We start from the raw sequence: 20,675 nt of genomic DNA, 5'->3' as shown, positions 1-20,675 counted from the left end.
CCTCAGCATTTTAGCAGCTGCAGCTGCTCAGAAAATGTCTGCTGACTTCATGAACTGCTTCCAAACATTTACAAACTCTGCAGGACACTGCAGCACAGCTGTGGTCATCGTTGGCCCAGGAGCTTCTCACGTGCAACATGTCTTACTCATCCCCCCTCCCCCACCCCCTTGCCTGGCATGGTGCCTAACAGTTCCTAGCTCAGTGAACGTCTGAATGGTGAAGCGCATTCAACCCATGGCAGGGTAGGAAGGGGGTAGGAGAGTAATAAATAGGATTCTTAATATGGAAAAACGTGTGCATTAATAACACTGTCTTTTCCGGCTTATGAGCATGAATGATGGGAGATGGCAGTTTCCTGGGAAAGTGTACATTTAGTTCCCGCATTCCCAGCTGGTGAAATTTCTCAGAAGTTGGACAAAGGGGGTTAATAACAACAACAGACAGGTGCTTCGCAGGTAAGCCCACAGGCAGAGATAATCCCGCTGGTGCAGAAGAGGAAAGAGGTCCAGAGCGGTTTATTTCTTGCCCAGGTGCACCCAAATGGTGCCTGTCCTGGCGCTGCGGCCCTTGCCTCCTCCGAAGCTGCTGTCGAGGCGCCACGCGAAGAGAAGAGGGAAGGAGCTGGGGCGCAGAGTCGCGGCCTGCACGAGGGCACTTCTCCCGCACGAGGGCACTTCTCCCGCACGGGCACCTGGGAGCCAAGGTCGGCTCCGCACGGGGCACCTGGGAGCCAAGGTCGGCTCCGCACGCAGAGGGCACAGAGGAGGGAGCGGCGCCGCGGCCTCCGCATCCCTGCCCGGCCTGACCAGCAGCACCATAAGCTCCATCCTTCCGGAGAAAATGGGACACTTCCGGTCTTGAGAGGACCAGCATTTTGAAATTCAAATCATGTGGCGGGTTTGAGCGCGAAGATTGCGAAACCCGTCCCGCCCTAATTTCTCACCTATTAAACCTCAAAGGCAAAACTGGATCCGCCACTCCTAGAAAGACACCCCTCCGCCCGGAAGTCGGGGCCGGAAGGTCCAACGGGGTGACGTCACTTCCGCCGCGCTTCCTGGAGGCGCCAAGATGGACGCTGCGCGGGCCCGGGAGCAGCTCCGGCGGCGGTACCTGTTCTCGCCCGACGCCGAGGCCTCGCTGGACGGCAGAGGCTGCGCCGGGCCGGGTAGGCGCTCCCCCGGGCGCTCCGAGCCGCGCCGAGGTTCCGGGCCAGGCGCCCGGACACAGCCGGCCTTGCGGCCTCCCGCACCCCGCCCCGTCGGGAGGGCCCGGCTTCTTTTCTCGGGGTTCACCTGCAGTTTGCAAGTCGGGTGTTGGGTGTCCTAAAGGACCCTTAAAACCACGTAGCCCTGCGCGTCTGCCTCCCAGGCTGCGCTCCAGGAGTCCCAGGAAGGCTGCTCTAACACCGGTTGGGTGATACCCATTCAGAATGCCCCCCGATTCTGTTTTAAGGATCAGCCAGACATACTCGCACGGGTACACGAGGGGTGTGCCAAGGACTTACTTCCTCTCGGCATGGCTTGTCACAGCCTCTGATTGTCCGTCGCAGAGAGCTGCTTAGACACAGAGGCCGACTTGCGGGCCGGGGGGGACGGTTTTCGCAGGGAGGAGAGAAGCAGCAGGAGGTGAGAGGAGAGAAGCAGCAGGAGGTGACACTGATGGTTGCTTCTGGGCAGGGGACCCGGGAGAGATGGATTTCACGTTAGGTCTTTTTGGCCTGCGTTATGTAAACCGTTTGCATTTGTTACGTTTTAAAAAATAAACACAGAAGACATCATGCCCAGGCGTGCTGGTTTCTCAGTTTTGAGGGTCTTTGTATTGGGAACAAGCTTCTCAGGAATTCTTAAAGGGTCAGGACCTCAGATGTGTACCAGGGGTTCTCCCATGAACGGAGAGGGGACGCGTCCATCGCGTAGGGCAGTGGTCGGCAAACTCATTAGTCAACAGAGCCAAATATCAACAGTAAAACGGTTGAAATTTCTTTGGAGAGCCAAATTTTTTAAACTTCAACTTCTTCTAACGCCACTTCTTCAAAATAGACTCGCCCAGGCCGTGGTATTTTGTGGAAGAGCCACACTCAAGGGGCCAAAGAGCCGCATGTGGCTCGCGAGCCGCAGTTTGCCGACCACTGGCGTAGGGGAACTTGTTGGAAATAACTCATCTGATCCAACCCCCGCCGCCTGTTCTGTCAGATGGAGTCCCAGGTGGAAGAAATCTGGACTCGTCACCACCTGTCTAGACAGCACTGTGCCCATTCCTCTTTTGAGCTGCCTTACAAGGTTGTGTTTGCTTAAAATAATTAGTTATAAGTAGTATTTTTGGAAAATTGCGTCTGTTTTATGCTCTAACATTTGCCTGTGGCATTTTCCTTAATAGAACTTATTACTTTCCTAGATGAAATATGAGACATAGTATTAATATTCCGACACTACTAGATGTTGTCATTCTTTCTGAAAGACTGAATATGTAGATTTGATCTCAAAATCCATTTAAAGGAGAAAAGTTGACTATATTGAACATGTTTTATAGTGGGTTCCTAGTCATTTTTTCTGCAATATAAGCCTATTTTGGTGGTTTCACAGAAGTTGTTTGTGGTATGGTGGGAGAGAATCTGGTTCTCAAAAAGCTCTAGGAAATGTTTTTGTTTGGCTTTAGAGAGGCTGATTTTCTCCGTGCACTTTATGGTAATTTAATAAGTTGAAATCTCCCTTATTTGCAGGAGCCTCTGCAGCTGTTGAGAAAAAGCAAAAACCTCTTCCAAGACTTAATGTCCATTCTGGATTCTGGATATTGGCATCCATTGTTGTGACCTATTATGTTGATTTCTTTAAAACTATTAAAGAAAACTTTCACACTAGTAGGTAAGAAAATTTTCCTGAATATCACATGATCTCACTCATTTATGGAATAGAATGACCAACATTAACTGATGAACAAAAACAGATCAGAGACAGAAGCATCGGTCAGACCGTCAGAAACTCAGAGGGAAGGTAGGGGAGAGTGGGGGTGAGGGGGAGAGATCAACCAAAGGACTTGTATGCATGCATATAAGCCTAACCAACGGACACAGACACCAGGGGTTGAGGGCATGAGTGGGGAGCTGGGGGGACAATGCGGGGATAAGGACACATACGTAATACCTTAATCAATAAAGAAAAAAAAAGTAATTAAAAATAAAAAGAAAACTTTCCTGGTTCATAAGTTAAACACCCTTGTCTTATTTTTTTATGTTTTATTTTGTTAGTTGAAATTTTCTTTGTTAGTCCTCCCCTGAGGATATTTTTTCCATTGATTTTTTTAGAGGAAATGGAGGGAGTGGGAGAGAGAAAGAGAAAGAGAGAAACATTGATGTGAGAGAGAGACATTGATCAGTTGCCTCCCACACACACCCCGACCAGGATGGGGGATTGAACCCACAATCCAGTGAGAATTAACCATCTTCCACATTGATTTTCAGCATTCCAAGAAACCTGACTTAATGTGGAGGAGTGAATGGTGCCTGTTTATTACTCTCACACTCACAACTTCAGAAAAAGAAAGCTGCTCTCTTTCCTATGTTTTTAAGGACAATGCGTAGCCACGACCAGGGCTCTGTTTCGGGCGGGCTGTTTGTGAGCACACACATGCATGCCTGTATTGAAAGGCTTACATTTTCACCCTCTCCTGGGTCTCAGGCTCGTCCTTTGTCACCCATGTCCCCATTTGTGGAATATAATGACCAACATAATATTCCACATATTATAATTCCAGTTATGACCAACATAATTTCAGAAAGACTGAGACTTTCTGAAATCTGGAATCCAGTGCTTGTGGGTCCCTCTGTGTTCCTCTTCCAGTTGATATTCTTGTAGAAACAGGTTTTTAGGCAACCAAGGAAAACTGGTAAGATTTCGGCTGATTTGCTGAGAGCTGTCAATCCTGATGACATTTTTGTCTCTGCAGTTGGTTCCTCTTTGGCGGCTCCTTGTTGCTTGTCAGCGTGTCCATTGCGTTCTACTGCATTCTCTATCTGGAATGGTATCGTGGGATTGAAGATTATGATGTCAGGTATCCAACCCTGATACCCATCACAACTGCTGCTTTTATCGTGGCAGGAATTTGGTAAGTTAACTTCGAAATACTGATGGAAATGAAGCTGTTGATCAGGCACTGATGTACATGGTACGAATTTCAAAGGAATAGAAGGACCAATGGGGAAAATAGTCTCCTTGTCATTTCTAGTCTCCAGTTTCCTTTTCAGTAATACGTTCTTTATGTATGTATTTAATTATTTAAAACACAAATGGTGATGTACTATATGTATTCTGCAGTTTGCTTTAAGTCATTTTCTATGAAGACAGAAAGTGGAAAAAACGAAACTACAGCTGCATGAGCCGTCGTGAAATGAGCATTGGCGTAAACCCCTCCAGGTCTAGGAAGAATGGAGCCAACACCTCAAAATCCCTTTCCCGCCTCCCCATAGTCACTGCCCCCAGGAAACACTGTCCTGACCTGTATGCTAATTGCTCTCGTGCAGCTCTTAAGTACTCTGTTCTGTCTGTTTTTTTAACGTTAAAGAAATGGACTCATAGCATCTAGTCTTTGATGTTTGCTGTTTACACGTATGATTCATCCGCATTGTTGTGGATAACAGTTGTTCATTGCTGTCGAGCAGTCCAGCCTGTAGCTGAATCCCAATTTCTTTTTCTACTGTAGATAGCATTTGGATTGTTTCTAACAGAGAAATGCTTTTAACCATCTTTTTACAGTAATGCTTTGATAGTGTGGGAGGTTGAGAGCAGGCTACGGCCATTCTAGTTCATGTCCCTTTGCAGACCCCAACTTTAATCACTTAAGTAAGTTCCCCTTAAGCCAAGCCAGCCCACATTAGAAGACCTGTGACTCTAGTCCAGGGGTGGGCAAACTTTTTGACTCGAGGGCCACAATGGGTTCTTAAACTGGACCGGAGGGCCGGAACAAAAGCATGGATGGAGTGTTTGTGTGAACTAATATAAATTCAAAGTAAAGGAGTGGAGGGGAGAGCAAGAGAACTGGATAGAACAGCCGATCCGGCCCGCGGGCCGTAGTTTGCCCACGGCTGCTCTAGTCCAAGTACTTTTTGAAGAGAGTGTGATAGTTCCAATATTTGTTAGATCACATCTTTGAGAGAAAAAAAAATACACATAATGTTGGCTGAATGAACTTGCCCAAACTGAGTAATAACAGTTCTCTACCTGCAGCTTCTACAGCAGAATATGCGTGTGTGGATTGTGGCTGGAGTTGTCAGCCTGTGGTCTTTTCCTTTCAGCTTCAACATTGCTTTGTGGCCCGTGTGGTCCTTTTTCACCCCGCTGCTGCTGTTCACCCAGTTTATGGGCCTCGTGATGTTCGTCTCACTCCTCGGGTGATCCCTGCAGGTAAGCTCCCTGGAATGGTCGTGCTGTTACGGACCGCATTTGAAAAACATCCGTCACGACAGTTTTCAGGTGCTCCTTGTGACTTGGTTCATTTGTGTTCACACCGGAGCTGTTTACACTGAGCTCGGATAGAAGGGACGGAGAGCCTTCCCTTTTGTATAATGTGCTTCTGACTCGGAGGGACCCTCGCCTCCAAAGGGCTCACGGAGACAGCACTTGCCCCTTCCAGTATAAATACGCTCACACCTGGGACCGGTCTCTATTGAAGTCAATGTACAAGTGACTGTGGGATGGATTGTGCTTAAGGAATGGGAATTTGGGGAAAATGAACAATTTTACCCAATTGGGGAAAAAATTCTGCCATTTTCTGACTATTCTGGCTGCCTCATAAAAATCTGATGGCTGGCACATCAACTTTTCCCTTCGCCTTATGTATGGAATTTCTGCCTCCCCACAGACCCCTCCCCCCTCCCTGGGCCTGTGGCCCCACAAGGTGGGGTCTGCTTGCTGAGTGTCAGCACATTTATTAAACATGTGTGTGTTCAAAGGACTCACTCAGTGCTTAGGGACATGGTGAAAAAGACAGGTGGTCTCTCCCTTCCCATCTCTTGTATCAGAGCTGGGTGGAAGTTGACTCCATATATCAGTTTACAGGATGAAAATTAGGCCCAGAAAGGTAAAAGTTATCGGGGTGCTAATGAAAATGGATGTGTCCGCAAACAGCATGTTCTCCCTCTGGAGTTTTAGAGCGAAGTCAGTGTAACTAGAAAAGAAAGGTACATAGCCTAATGTTGCCATCACATCCATGACCACGGCCACGCTGATGTGCAGTCAACCCCCCCCACACTGTGCCAGCACATCCATGACCACGCCACGCTGATGTGCAGTCAACCCCCCCCACACTGTGCCAGCACATCCATGACCACGCCACGCTGATGTGCAGTCAACCCCCCCCACACTGTGCCAGCACATCCATGACCACGGCCACGCTGAGGTGCAGAATCTGACCACAGCACGCTGATGTGCAGAGTCCCCTCCACATTGCCGTGGGGCCCCCGGGACTCTTAGAGTGCGCCCTTTATCCTGTTGACATGTGTCACCTCGTCTGACCGTGTCCCCTGCTTCTCCTCTTGTAATGGTGTTAAATCTTGGTCAGTTTTGAGTTTTTGACATGTTAGGGAGCTTTGACTCCCTGCTGACATGACTTACCAATGGTCACGAAGAGCCTGGGAGACTGAACTGCTTCCTCACCTACACCCACAGCGTAGCGCATCGTCTCACTTGGGACGTAAATGCTGGCTTTCTTTCAGGTTCAAGGGCATGTAAACCGAGCCACTAAACATCCAGTTGACTGGCAGCGTTCCAAATGTGGAAAAGCTACAAGGTGTTTCTGAATCCTGAAGTGAGTGGTGTTCTAGGAAAAATTGTAACGTCATTGATCTGTGGTTGAAATCAGAATAAATTATATTTTATTTGCATATTCTTAAACTCAGATGATTTTTCAGATTCAGAATAGGAATAATCTCTTCAAAATAGAAATAACTAAGTTGCAGTGGGAATCTGTTTGAATCACTGGAGAAAGGATTGGTGTGAACGTCTAAATGAGGTTTCATTATAGATGCGCAGTGCTCGGTATTGTAGGTGGATCGCTCCCTCTTCACTCTGAGGTGACGGACGTGTCCATGTGCCTTGAACCCATTAGCAGTGACTATGGACCTCACTGAGTAATGCCTTCGTTAGTGAGAGGACCAGCCGAACGTATTCTATGCATTCCTATTTGGATTTTACCATTCTGTGTAATTTATTGGGTTTCCAGCATGTTTAACATATGAACTTTTAATGATTTTTAAGTATGTATAATTATTTTCCTTAACATTTAAATAAAATATTTTTATAACTTTCTTGTGATTTTGTTCATACAAACGTGGGAATAGTTTGTTTTCGCTATCAGCGCTGAAGAGTTACCTGTAGAAAAGAGGTTGGTTTTTAGAGAAGGCTGCTGTGCTGTTCAGAGACCTCCTGAAGACTAGTCACCTTCATATGCAAGTATGTTCCCCTTACACCTGAACATGGCGAGCATTGTGACGTGGAAAGTACCTGATGTGGATTCTTCTTCCCATAAAGGGACTTCCAGAGACGATCTGATTTGTCTCCACTTGTGTGTGGCTCTGGCCACGCCCTGTCCTGCCGCTGCCTGACCTTGAGTGGTGGTCTTTCTCCAGCTGTGAAGTGGGAACGTCTGTCGTGTATGGTTGTGGGTAATAGGAATAATGTTGATAAACCACTATTACAGCACCTGGCACACAGTAGGAGCTCACTCAGCAAACGGTGATGGAGAAGGAAAGAAAGACAAAGCAGATCTGGGATCGGGAATGGGCGAAGGCAGTTGTGATCCGTTTGTGATGCAGGCGTGTGAGGGTGTGACAGTCATTTAAAGTAAAGAGCAAGGGCAGGCAGGAGTCGGCGATGTCAGGGTCCAGTGTGGGGCTGAGGCTGAAGCCCTGGCAGTTAGGATGACCGAGGGTGTTGATTTGGTCCACTGGAGGGAACCTTGGTACTGCCAAAGTTCAGTGCCCCAGTGACAGCTGCCACAAATTCTCTCTCTGCCTGCCTGTCTGGATAGAGTCTGCAAAGGAATAATCCATCCATCCACCTACCTACCTACCTACCTACCTATATCCATCTCTCTACCTACCCACCTATCTTTACTTACAGAGTAGTTTTACTATTTAGATAGAAATCTAAGGCTGGGATTTTTTTATTGATTTCAGAGAGGAAGGAAGAGAGAGAGAAACATCAATGATAGAGAGTCATCGACCAGCTGCCTCCTGCACGCCCTACACTGGGGATTGAGCCCGCAACCCAGGTATGTGCCCTGACCAGGAATCAAACAGTGGCCTCCGGGTTCATAGGTTGATACTCAACCACCGAGCCACACCAGCCAGGCTCTTTGTACTTTAAATGAGTAAAGGTAATGCTAGCTGGTCACTTTCAGAACTGTTGGGCTCAGCACAGTAGTGTTTCTTTCATGCAAGCTCCTGCGTCAGCAGGGAGAGCCTCACCACTCACCAAAGCGACCCGGGCTGACGGGCTCTGCCGTTTCCGGCACCAGGCTCCCAGGATGTCTGGAGTTGCTGTCGGCATCCAGCCGGTAGGAGGGTAGGTAAGAAAATGGAGGTTCTCATGGGCTGGCCAGGCCTGGGAGTGCCCATGTCACATCTGCCTGCACTGACCATACTCACCTGGCCCCAGCCAGCTGCAAGGAGCACTGGGAATTAGAATCCCTGGCCTGGCAGCCACTTCCCAGTGACTGTTTCTCGTAGGTTCAGCTCAGTGTCTAACACACAGTAGGTGCTCAGTAAATAGTGTCTTCGGTACATTATATTTGGCAGGCACTTTCCAAAGTGCACCATGTGTCTCAACCCATTGTATCCTCATAGAAACGTGTTAAAATGGTTCCTACTAAGAGCTCCATTTTACAGGTGATGCAGTTGCGGCACAGTGAGGTTTAGTGACTTGTCCAGCGTCACACAGCAGGAAGCGATGGAGGCAGGAATCAAACCTCACAGCCTGGTGTTAGCACTCACCCACCAAACCACCACTCGATACTGCCTTTCCCTACAAATCCACGTTGACTTGAGCTGAGGTGGTTTTTACGGAGCCTGGGCACTCCTGGAGCCCCTGCCATCTGCCAGGCGCTCAGCTCTCCCTCCCGCCCAGGTTCCCAAGGCATTTGACCCAAACCGGCCTTCACCTTGTCCCCAGGTCTCCCATACCTGGCACAGGGGCGGTGCTCAGTGCACATTTCTCAGTGGCTTAAAAAAAAAAGTTGGATGCTGGAGAGCAGAGTGAATCAGACATAGCTCTTGCCTTTCGGGAGCTCAGAATGTTAAAAAACAGTTCATTTGATTATGACACGTGAGTGATAGAGGGATGAACAGGTGGACAAGTCCCCTGGGGGCCACAGAATGAGTAAGTGTCCAGGAGGGGCGGCCATGAGAAAGACTACAAACCTGATGGCTTCAACAACAGAAGTTTATGGTCTCACAGTTCTCAAGACTAAAGTCCGAGGTGGAGCTGTCGGCAGGGTTGGCTCCTTCTGAGGGCGTGAGGAGAATCTGCTGCAGGCCTTGCTCGCAGCCGCTGGTAGTCTCGGGTCTCCATCTCCAGATGGCATTCTTTCTGTGTCCGCACATCTTCTTCCTTCTATACGTGTGTCGTCAAATGTTCCCCTTTTTAAAAGGACAATCGTACTGGATTAGGGCCCACCCTACTGACCTCAACTTGATCATTTATAAAGACCTTATTTCCAAATAAGGTCACACTCCCAGGTCCTGGGGGTTAGGACTTCATCATCTTTTAGGGGGACACCAAGTCACACTTGTTGAGACCTACTATGTGCTGAAAACCACCGACAGACATCCTGCACAACACAGCAGTGGACAGGACAGGCACCAGCCGCCTCAGTGGGGCAGCCAGGCCTCAGCCTGCACATTCCAGGGGAGGGTGTGTGCTGAGGAAAACAAGGCAAGGCTAGAGCACCGTGGGGAGGACGCGCCGCCCCACCCCACACCCACACTGACCAGATGAGGGGACAGGCCTGCTCACTCCCGCAGGCCCATCCATGTGCGTTCAGTGCCGCCTCGGTCTAGTTACTGAGCATCCACCTGGCTTGGCTCGAGGGACATCAAGATGATGGACACGTTCCCTGGTCACCGCCTGCCTTTCTATGCACGTGCGCCATCCTCTCTAGGGGACGCCCTCCCCTGCCCTGCCCCGCCCCATGTCGCCTGGCCAGCTCCTACTCCTGGGTACAAAGGCTTGGAGGTGCTGCCTCCTCTGAGAACCCCTCTCCCTGCCTGGCAGACTTGGGCTTCCCCCAGCATCTCCTCCAGGCAGCCCTGCCCACGGGCTGCTGGCTCGTCTCATCCAAAGCCATGAGCTCAGGCAGGGCTGCGCCTCTCCGGCTTCCCAGGGAGGCCTGCACACATTCTTGCCCGTTGAACGTGTCTCCACCAGAATGTCCGCTCATAGTCCATCCCCAGGGCCTAGAACAGAGCCTGGCCAGTGACGCGGAGCCGAAGAAACGCTGACCACATGGATGTAAGAACCCACGGAAAAAAACCGAAGGCAAGGCCGGGTCCCCAGGGTAGCTCCCTCCGGGCCCAGGGCTCCCGCAGCCAGGAACCTCTGACAGCCAGAACTGGCTGCGTATTTTGCTGGATCCACTGCAAAATGAATAGCAACAAGAGAGCATTAATCCAGGGGCGGGGCCTGTCCCCAGGACCTCTAGTGGCATCTTAGCGGGGCATTCAGGTGGACTGCTTCGGCTTGGAGCAGGCTGAGGGTCTGAGGGAGGGGCTCCGGGCCGCGGTATCATGGACCCTGGCCACTCCACCCCACCCCACCCTCAGCTCCTCTCCTCCAGAAGTAGCTCCCCATCCCTTGTGGGAGGGGGAGAGGATCTTTTCTTGGGAAGTGGCTCCTGTCTATCCGCATCTGGGCGTCTCCTTGCAGACACACAGGGACACCAGACAGACGGAGACACGAAAAGACACGCCCTCCCCCTATTCATAGACGTAGGGACGAGCGACAGCCTGGGAAGCGCCGGCCTGACTGAGACCCGCACAGAGCAAACATACCGCAGAAATCAGCAGGGAAAGGGCGGACGGACTGACAGGCGGAATCGCGTGCACGGACACTTCCTTCCAGGCTCGCCTGGACCTCAGGGAAAGCCCGGGACAGCGCACGCACCCGCAGATCCCCGGAGCTCGGCTGGGCCACGGCCACGCCCCCGCGCCCACTCTCACTCCCCGGGCTGGCTCAGGGCGACCCCCTCGCCCCCACGCCCACCGCAGGAGCCGGGGGAGGCCCCTGTCGCTCGCCTGGGGGCCAGGCGCCCTGGGACGGAGCTGGAGGACGCGCGGGCGGGCGTCTGGGCAGGGCTGACGGAGGTCCGAGGCATCAGGGGCGGGAGCGGCCCGCGTGGGTCGCGGAGGGTGGGCGGCTCCCCCAGCATCGCAGGGCGAGGGGAAGTGGGCGGTGCGCACCGGGAGCGCGAAGTGGCCGGGGTCAGCCCGGGTCAGCCGGGTGGGGGCGGTGGAGCCTTGTCTGGGGCGGGAGCGGGGAAGCTGGCATAGGAGGGCGACCGGGAGGTGGGATTGGAAGAGGGCGTCGGGGCAAGCGCTGCTAAGTCAGGGGCGGCAGGTGGGGGCCGGGCCGCAGCCACTCCGGGACCAGACTCCGCGCGGGCCGCTCTAGGATGCCCAAGGGCCAGGGGGCGCCTCCCTCTCCCCGGGCGGCACGGAGCGCCCCGGACAGAAGGTCGTCGGAGCCCGCGCTCTGCCCGCAGTCTCAGATTCTGGCCCCTGGGTCTCGGGGGTCCCCGGGGTCCCCGGCCCCGCGGCGGGGCGCCGTCCACAGCTGCGTCCCGCAGAAGCTGGCCGAGGCGCGCAGCAGCCAGTACGGGCTGAACGTGTTCGTGGCGGGGCTGCTGCTGCTGCTGGCCTGGGCCGTGCACGCCGCGGGCGTGGGCAAGAGCCACCTGCTGTGCGTGCTGACGGCGCTCATGCTGCTGCAGCTGCTGTGGATGCTGTGGTACGTGGGCCGCCGCGCCGCGCACCGCCGCCTCGCCCGCCTCAAGGACACGCACGCCGGCGCGCGCTGGCTCCGCGGTGAGTGCGGGAGGGAGGCCGGCGATCGCGGGGGCCCAGCCTGCTCGCCCGCCCGCCGGCTGCAGCCGGGCCACTCCGTGCCCTCCCCCCTCTGCCTGTTTCTTTTCTGTCTCCCTCTTCTGTGCAACTTTCCTGGCTCCCCCAGCCTGCCCTCCCCGCCCTCCTGTCTGCCCCTTTCTTGGGGAAGCCTGGATGGCTGCGGGGGCCTCCTCCTCCTCCACCTTCAGTCTGCACACACCCCCACCAGGGCCAGAGAACTGCAACTGAGGTACATGCCCTTGACCGGGATCGAACCCGGGACCCTTCCCAGTCCGCAGACCAGCGCTCTATCCACTGGGCCAAACCCGCTAGGGCCCCAGATGGCCTCTTTAGTTTGAACGCGGCGCTCCCGTCTCAGAGGCTTTTAGGTCCCGTCACAATATTGCGTTTCCATGACTTCGCATATTCTGTTCCCTCCTCCTGGAATGCCCTTCCCCCCACCCCTCACCCTTCCTCCCCAGTGATGTGTTCCCAGCCTACCCCTCCGCCCCCTTTGAGGTTCTGACCGCACACCCCCCCTCCCCCACCTGGCTGTGCCCTGGGTGGACACTGTTCTACCTGTTGACACTCTTGTCCCCTCTACCAGGGGGGAGAGCTATGATGTTTGTCTCTTAGTCCTGGAGCCGTTCAGGGCCTGGCACAGAGTAGGTGCTGAAGGATGGGTGGATGAAGGATGGACATGCAGGCGGGTGGGTGAAGGATGGGCGAGCAGGTACAGGTTGGGGCGGTGGGGGACAGAAGCACCTGCTGGGTACTCACAACATATTGAGGGAACCTTCATCAAGACAGGAACCCTCCCCACACCTCCAGGACTTTCGCCCTTGGAAGGGAGGTAGACATGATGTGGGGCAAAGGGGAGGCCGTGGGTGTCTGTGGAGAAGGCCCGTGTCTGAGAAACCATCACGAGAGAGGCCAGGTCCACACCCCCCACACCTCCTTGAACGCTCATGTTTCAGTCTCACTTAGAGTGCGCCCTTCACTTCCCTTGCTTGACCCCTTAATCTGCCCACCCCCCAGTTTCAGCCCGTGTAGCCCGGAAATCACAGGTGGGTGCCCAGCACTCATTTGTCCTCCTTCCCACCCTCCTTCCCTTCGAATGCCTGCCCCCATGCCCCCTTCACCCGCCTGCTCACTGCCATGGGGCACCACGGCGGCTCTCCCTCTCCGTGCGGAGCCATCGGGTCCTGGCCAGGTTCTGCCTTGCGCTGTGACTCGTCGGATGTGAGCCTTGCCATGCGGATGAGATTTCAGATTCCTCAGGCTCAGGGACTGTGTCTACTACTAGTTCATTTTGTCTTTGGAAAAACTGGACCCAACTCCAGAGCGGCCCAACTTCCTGTTCTGAAAAGGGCTGTTTCAGGGAGGTTCATGGTTTTGTGACTGTGAACGGCAGTGATCTGGTGCTGTATCAAACAAACAAACAGGCGAAATGTTGTTTTGAGGATATTGACTTACACAGGCTAACAAATATGAGAAACACGGCTTTTGACCTGTGCTTCCTCTAGCGGAAGGACCCTTTCTTTGTCCCTCCCTCGCTGCCTCCCTCCTCCCTCCTTCTGTTCTTCCCTTTCTCTTTCCCGCCCTCCTCCTCCCACTTCCTGCATTCCTTCCTTTCTCTGTCACCCCTCCCCAACCCCACCTCTCTCCTCCCTTCCTTCCTCTCTCCCTCTTTTTTCTCACTTTCTCCCTCCTTCCCGGAAGGCTCCAAGCTTTGGGGCCTGGGTGAGTGGGTGGATGGTGCTGCGTTTCGGAAGATTGGGAGGACGGGGGAGGGGGGGAGCAGCAGTGAGAATGTGGAGCCAGGGCTTCCCTGGGGCCATGTTATAATGTGAGCTGTCTATTGCACACTGAGCAGTGACAGAATAAATGAGGCAATAGAGAGAGAGAGAGAGAGAGAGAGCACACAGTAGGTGCCCACTAAATGGTGGCTGTTAGACACCCAGCAAGTTGCCCCATAATAACATAACCGTTCGGAGGAGGCATGTGGACCATGGAGATGGAACTGGCCGTGGAAGGCGTGGCTCGCTGTCTGGTTCTATCACCATCACCTTTCTTTTCTTCTTCTTCTTTTTTAGAAATGTATTTTTATTGATTTCAGAGAGGAAGGGAGAGGGAGAGAGAGATAGAAACATCAATGATGAGAGAGAATCATTGATTGATTGCCTCCGGCACGCCCTCTACTAGGGATCAAGCCTGCAACCCAGGCATGTGCCCTTGACCAGAATCAAACCCGGGACCCTTCAGTCTGCAGGCTGATGCTCTATCCACTGAGCCAACCCGGCTAGGGCGCCATCACCTTTCTGAGTCCTGTTTCTTCATCAGTAAAATAAGAATCCCGTCCGCCTCTCAGGGAGGGGCTGGGAGATGTCGCGTGAACGCAGTTTGCAAAGCGCGTCCATCCCTCTCCGTGAGCCGTGGCTCATCAAAGAAGTGAGGAGCCAATTATCCCACAAGAATGTCGGGGCCACGGTGCCAAGGGAAGTGCCCTCAGCCCTGTGTCTGAGGTTTCCCTGGAACCCGAGCTGGAAAGACAGGTTCGGCCTCGCTCTGCCCTGGCCGCTGTGGCCGTCTCAGCTGTCTGCGGCTCGAGAAAGCCTGCCCCTGGAATGCCGGCGCTGAGGTTTCCCAGAGAAAGTGTTTGGGTCTCCGTTGTAAGGCTTTTTTCCTTGAGCAGGAAATACTCCGTTCCATCCGCTGGGTGTGAGGCAGTGAGAACTTCTGTTGGCTGAGCACAGACGTTTTATTCAAGGGTCCGAGAGTTTGCAAACTTAGAACGCAGGTAGGCAAAACCCCAGAGGTGTTTCATCTAAGAAGGATGAAAAGCTCACAGTTCTTAAAGTAAAAATTATATCCTTGAGGATAACCAGCCCTGCCTTGTTCGCTCTTTATAAAAAATTATATGTCATTGATTCTTTTAAAAAATATGCTTTTTTACTTTTTTATTGATTTGAGAAAGAGAGAGGAAGGGAGAGGGAGAAAGAGATAGAAACATCCATGGGAGAGAGAATCGTGGATCCACTGCCTCCTGCACACCCCCTACTGGGGATTGAGCCTGCGAGCCAGGCATGTGCCCTGACCAGGAATCGAACACCGACCTCCTGGTTCACAGGTTGACGCTCAACCACTGAGTCACGCCGGCCGGGCCTGCCTTGTTAGATCTTGACTTGGTCCAGCAAAGCTGTCTGTCAGCTGTCAGGGGCTGGCTGAGGGGGGCCCTGTGTTTTGGAGGATGGGTGGAGGAGGTCTGCTCACATCCCGGGTCCTTCATGGGGGCACCTGAGGGTCCACTGTATATCCTCACGTTGACACGCAGCGGACTGGTATCCAGGCATGAGCGAACACGGGAAAGTTCAAAAGTTGAAGTTCTCAGGCTGGGGACGGCAAGTAAAAAGGCTGTTTCCTCATACCTCAGCGTTCACATTGCCGATAACTTAGCAGCTCTGTTAAAATGACTCCGTTTTATATTTGCCCTATCTTCACTCTTTGCTTTGGGATGAAAAATACTGACCTGTTCTTAAAAATGTGGTAGAAACGATGGTTATTAATCCAGAGACTGGCCGGCTCCTGCAGCCCAGGGTGTGCACTGGCCCGAAACCCGGGAATAGCTGTTTCATCACATTAGTCACCTGCCCTCCTTCTGCTTTGCTTCTAGTCTCTTAACAGTGGGACAGGTAGTTGTTTTAAAAACTATGTTTTTATTGATGTCAGAGAGAGGAAGGGAGAGGGAGAGAGAGAAACGTCAATGATGAGAGAGAAGCATGGATCGGCTGCCTCCAGCACGCCCCCCACTGGGGATCGAGCCTGCAACCCGGGCATGTGCCCTGACCGGGAATCAAACCGTGACCTCCTGGTTCATGGGTCGATGCTCAGCTACTGAGCCATGCCGACCGGGCTAGTTTATTGTTATTTGTTACTTGTTTCTGTCCTGTCTCAAGCCCAGAGAAGTGTTACTAACACAGAATGGTGGGACTGACAAGGAGAACAGCCATGCGTATCGAGTGCATTTGGAATGCCGGGACGTTGGGAGCTCTGGCCCAGCTGTTAGACACAGCAGTTCTTTCTCGTGTATGTGTGTGAATACTCACCCTCAGATTGACTTCTTGAATGAGCTGAGCTTTTTACAGAGTGACTTTTTCTTCAAATGAGGCACACCCACGCACACCACACATTGCATCTCTGTGCAGCGTGCCGTCCCTGAAAGTGGGCTGCTCAGAGCTCTCTGCTCATTGCCCCTCGAGAGACTAGAAGTGAAGGGCAGAGTGGCTGCTGACAGACCAGCCTGGGGTTGGGGCAGGCCTGGGGGGGAGGGGTGGTGGCTGTAGGAGCTGTGGAGACAGAGGCCCACAGCACAGTGGAGGGTTCGGGAAGCAGGCTGTTACATGTGTGAGAAAGTACATGTATGAGGAGGGGCGGGCGCTGTGGGGCGTGGTGGCAGAGACAGGGTGGAGGGGCAGGGACGAGGGCTACAGGACACAGAGGCATGGGTCCCAGTGCTCGGGGAGCCTGCAGTCTGCAGTGCAGCCAGGATGGACGAGGAACAGCAAGTTCATGACCACCGCCGGGGTGCCCCTGTGCTTTCCTGCCTCGAGGTGCATGTTCATCTTTTTTTTAAAAAAAAACATACTTTATTGCTTTTTTACAGAGAGGAAGGGAGAGGGATAGAGAGCTAGAAACATCAATGAGAGAGAAACATCGATCAGCTGCCTCCTGCACACCTCCTACTGGGGATGTGCCCGCAACCAAGGTACATGCCCTTGACCGGAATTGAACCCAGGACCCTTCAGTCCGCAGGCCGACGCTCTATCCACTGAGCCACACCGGTTTTGGCATGTTCATCTTTTTTTAAAAAATATACCTTATTGCTTTTTTACAGAGAGGAAGGGAGAAGGATAGAGAGTTAGAAACATCGATGAGAGAGAAACATCGATCAGCTGCCTCCTGCACACCTCCTACTGGGGATGTGCCCACAACAAAGGTACATGCCCTTGGCCGGAATCGAACCTGGGACCTTTCAGTCCGCAGGCCGACGCTCTATCCACTGAGCCACACCAGTTAGGTCCGCATGCTCATCTTACTGTGACCGCCTCTTCTCCCGCAGACGCAGCCCCTCCCGGACACGCCCTGCTTCCTTGTTCCGTCTGGGGTGTAGCATCCGTGTGTCCCAGCAGCCCTCAGTTCTCTTTATGTAGTAGCTTTATTGAGATACAGCCACCCAACTCCGTGAGTCACCCGTCTAGAGTGCACAACCCCGCGGCTTTTAGCATATTCACAGGTAGGGTCAGGGCAGGGGGTGTTTCTTGTCCTCTCAAAAAGGACCCCCCTCCCCTTCAGTCGTCATCCCCCTGCACCTCTATTCGCCTTGTAACGGTCTCAATATCACAGCAATTCCTGAGGTGGGCGCTGTTCCCTGTGTACACCAGGAAGCCGAAAGGGCCGAGAAGGAGGGTTGAGCCCCCCTTGCTGGGCAACATTGGGACGGAGTGAGAAAGAGAAGAGGAACCCGCTCCTTGCTTCGGGGCAGAGGGTGTGATATTAAGGGTGACAGAGAAGGCACAGCCCTACTTTCATCTCGCTTCTGTCTTCTCCAGCGAGCGGGAGGATTGGAGGAACTTGCAGAGAGCAGCAGAGAACTTGCAGAGAGCAGCAGTGTGGGGGTGACCTCGTGGAGGCTGAGCAGAGCCTAGGGTCTGCTTTGGTTCACCTGCTGGACTGAGTCCCCACTCGGTGCCAGGCCCTGGCTGGGCTGTAGGGGGTGGGTGAGCAGGCACGGCCAGCCCTGCCTCTGGATTACCCGGACAGTGCAGGCAGCCACAGCCCCCAGCAGGGCGTGGATGGCTCTCCACCAATGAGATAGGCCTGGAGAAATCACCTACTCCCCTCTGCTTGCTCCTGTTGTCCCCCAGTCCCCATCTCTTTACCATGAGATCTTTGAAAGGCTTTACATCTCTGCTTCCCACCCAGTCCCACTCCAACTTTGTTCTGTGTCACAAGTCTCTACCGAGCCTGTAAATCGCACATTTCCAGACAGTTTCTCTTCATCCCTTTGGATTTAATGCCTCTTACTTGTTTTCTCTTCTGTTAATCTATTTATCTCCATCCATTTTCCATCATCCATCCTCCATCCTTCCATCATCCATCATCCATTTTCCTCCCTGCTCCTCCCCTCCCTCCCTTCTTCCTTTGCTCCCTCCCTCCTTTCTTCCCTGCTCTCCTTCCCTCCGTTATACATCCATCGGCCTCTCCAGTTTGCCAAGGGTATTGCTCGCTATTGCTCCCTCTCCTCTTCACCTTCCCTAACTGTGAGGACCGGTTGTTTGGTTAAAGCCCTTTGTCAGGCGAGTTACAGGGATGACATTTTTCTCCGAGCCGCAGAGTGTGTTTTTCTGACCACCCGTCATTACCCTCAGTTCTCTCCCAGGCTCTGCTCTTCTCCGTGCACTTAGAACATCCCGCCACTTCTTCTCTATTCATTTATTTGTTTGTTTTCTGTCTTTCCCACCAGCATGTTAAACTCACTGAGGGCAGAGATGTTTTTTTGTTCTGTTAATCCTCACTCGAGAATAATTTTTGCATTGATTTTTAGAGAGAGTGGAAGGGATGGAGCGGGGAGAGAGAGAAACATTGATGTGAAAATGGCACATCCATTGGTTGCCTCCCACACATGCCCCTACAGGGGCCAGAGATTGAACCTGCAACCCAGGTACATGCCCTTCACCAGGAATCGAACCCATGATCCTTCAGTGCATGGGAAGATGCTCTGATCATTGAGCCACACTGGCCAGGGCTGGATATTTTCTTTTATTGCCCTTCTTATATCCCCAGTGCCCATGACAGTGCTTGGACCATAGTTGTTTCTTGACAAATAGTTGCTGAAAAAAATTACAGTTTGCATGTCTTCAAATATCTTCCTGTCTTTTGCCCTGACAAGTGAGGATGCCTTGGTGGGAAGGGGAGAGTCCTTGAGCTGCAGTCCTTCCCTAGCTGTGGGAGCTGTGGGCTCCCTCCCCCCCTCACCTCACCCCCCAGCCTCCAGTTTCCCAGGCTGCAGACCAGATGCCTGCTGCCAGCTCATCCCTCTGCCCTGTGCACACCCCAATTTGTGCAACATTCCACCTGTGCATGTTTGTCTCCCCAGCAATCTTGTTGGTTTACCTTTGAGCCCCTGGCAAATGCCTCATGCACAGTATTTGTTGTATAAATAGATGGGTGAATGAATCCATGGGTGGTGAAGGGATGGAGGCAGAAAAGACTTTGAGAGTGTGAGAAGGTCCCTGATATATTCATCACAGCCGTTGAGATGCCAGTGACGGAGATGTTCGAGACCAGTGGTTCTCAAGGTGGGGGTCCCAGACCACCAGTATCAGCCCCACTTGGCAGCTTCTTAGAGATGCAAATTTGGGGGCTCCACCCCAAACCCAGTGAATCAGAAACTCAGGGGAGGAGGTGGAAACCAGCTAGGGGTGTTTTAACACCCCCCCCCCACACACACACACACCCCAAGTGATTCTGATGCAGGATCCAGTTTGAGAACCACCGCTGTGGACGAGTCTCATTGTAGACAGGAAAACCGAGGCTGGGAGCAGGGAAGGGACTTGTCTGAGCTCACTGGACTGGTGCCAGGTCCCCATAGCAGCTGCCTGTGACCCTGCCACCCCAACCACCTGCCTCGCCTGCTCTTGCTCTCTTTGTAATCAACACGAACTATGCGTTTGTCCAGGCAGTTCAAAGCACTGCTATTGCATCTCCTCTTACAGAGGCTCTGGTTTCACCGGGGGTTTTCCAGGACTTAAGAAAATGGGACTTAGCGTTGTTTCTATATGGCTTTGAGCAAAGGCAAGGAGCCAGGCGATTGCATTACTGCTCACAGCGGGGGGCGGGGGGTGCTCCTTGTCGGGCCTGTAATGTTATAGCTCGTTGAGGGGCCCTGCCCTTCCCTCTCCCATGCCGTGAAGCATGTCACACACTATCCGGTTTCCTCCATCCGCGCGAGGGAACGTGTGAACGGCGCTCAGCGCTGGCCCCGAGGAGGGATCAGAAGGTCTGACGTTGATCAGTCCCCACGGTCACTACATTTTTCTTGCTAATTGCTTCATTTGTTGCAAGTTTCTAGTTCATGTCTTTTGTACATTCCTTTCTAGTCTCTTTCTTATATGCATGTTCTTTGTTTGTTTTTATTCTTGGCCAAAACCACGCTGGATAGACCATCGGAGAAAGTTCCTTCTCTTCATCACGTCATGCAGCACAGACCCCTCCGTGTCACTGCCATGGAGCCCTAACCTGTCACCGAAAACACACACTTGCTATTTTAAAACAGTTTTAGGTTTGTAGATGGGCTGCGGAGATAGTGAGTTCCCGTAGGCCTCTGTACCTTTGCCTTTCTTCCTCCTCCTCCTCTTCTTCTTCTTCTTCTTCTTCTTCTTCTTCTTCTTCTTCTTCTTCTTCTTCTTCTTCTTCTTCTTCTTCTTCTTCATCTTCTTCTTCTTCTTCATCTTCTTCTTCTCCTCCTCCTCCTCCTCCTTTTCCTTCTCCTTCTCCTTCTCCTTCTCCTTCTTCTCCTTCTTCTCC

The 20,675-nt window shown here is 52.6% G+C and overlaps 2 protein-coding genes across 4 annotated transcripts in view; both read left to right on the top strand.

Annotated features, from left to right (window-relative positions):
* Nucleotides 1-1,054: 1,054 nt before the first annotated feature.
* The window catches only part of TMEM128 (transmembrane protein 128), a 22,628-nt gene continuing 3,007 nt past the window's right edge, over nt 1,055-20,675 (top strand). Inside the window, exons 1-5 of one of the 3 annotated variants that reach the window (XR_013960046.1) lie at nt 1,055-1,166; nt 2,721-2,862; nt 3,944-4,102; nt 5,289-6,227; nt 6,285-7,298. Coding sequence is in view for 2 of the 3 variants with exons in the window: in XM_080658331.1 (XP_080514457.1) it covers nt 1,070-1,166; nt 2,721-2,862; nt 3,944-4,102; nt 5,289-5,388 (498 nt within the window). In the remaining variant the exon portion in view is untranslated. Of the gene's footprint in view, nt 1,167-2,720; nt 2,863-3,943; nt 4,103-5,288; nt 6,228-6,284; nt 7,299-20,675 lie in introns of those variants that run through there. The other 2 variants (XM_080658331.1, XM_080658332.1) reach the window with 2 other exon arrangements.
* Nucleotides 11,660-20,675, top strand: part of OTOP1 (otopetrin 1) — a gene marked incomplete at its 5' end in the record, with an annotated part of 21,842 nt that continues 12,826 nt past the window's right edge. The window contains one exon of the mRNA XM_080658311.1: nt 11,660-12,075. Within this exon, the coding sequence (XP_080514437.1) occupies nt 11,660-12,075 (416 nt within the window). The remainder of the gene's footprint in view (nt 12,076-20,675) is intronic.

The sequence above is a fragment of the Plecotus auritus genome (genome assembly GCF_963455305.1).
Source record: "Plecotus auritus genome assembly, chromosome: 1".
NCBI classification, from domain to species: domain Eukaryota; kingdom Metazoa; phylum Chordata; class Mammalia; order Chiroptera; family Vespertilionidae; genus Plecotus; species Plecotus auritus.
The sequence above is the reverse complement of the archived record's forward strand: the minus strand, read 5'-3'. Positions and strand labels throughout refer to the sequence as shown.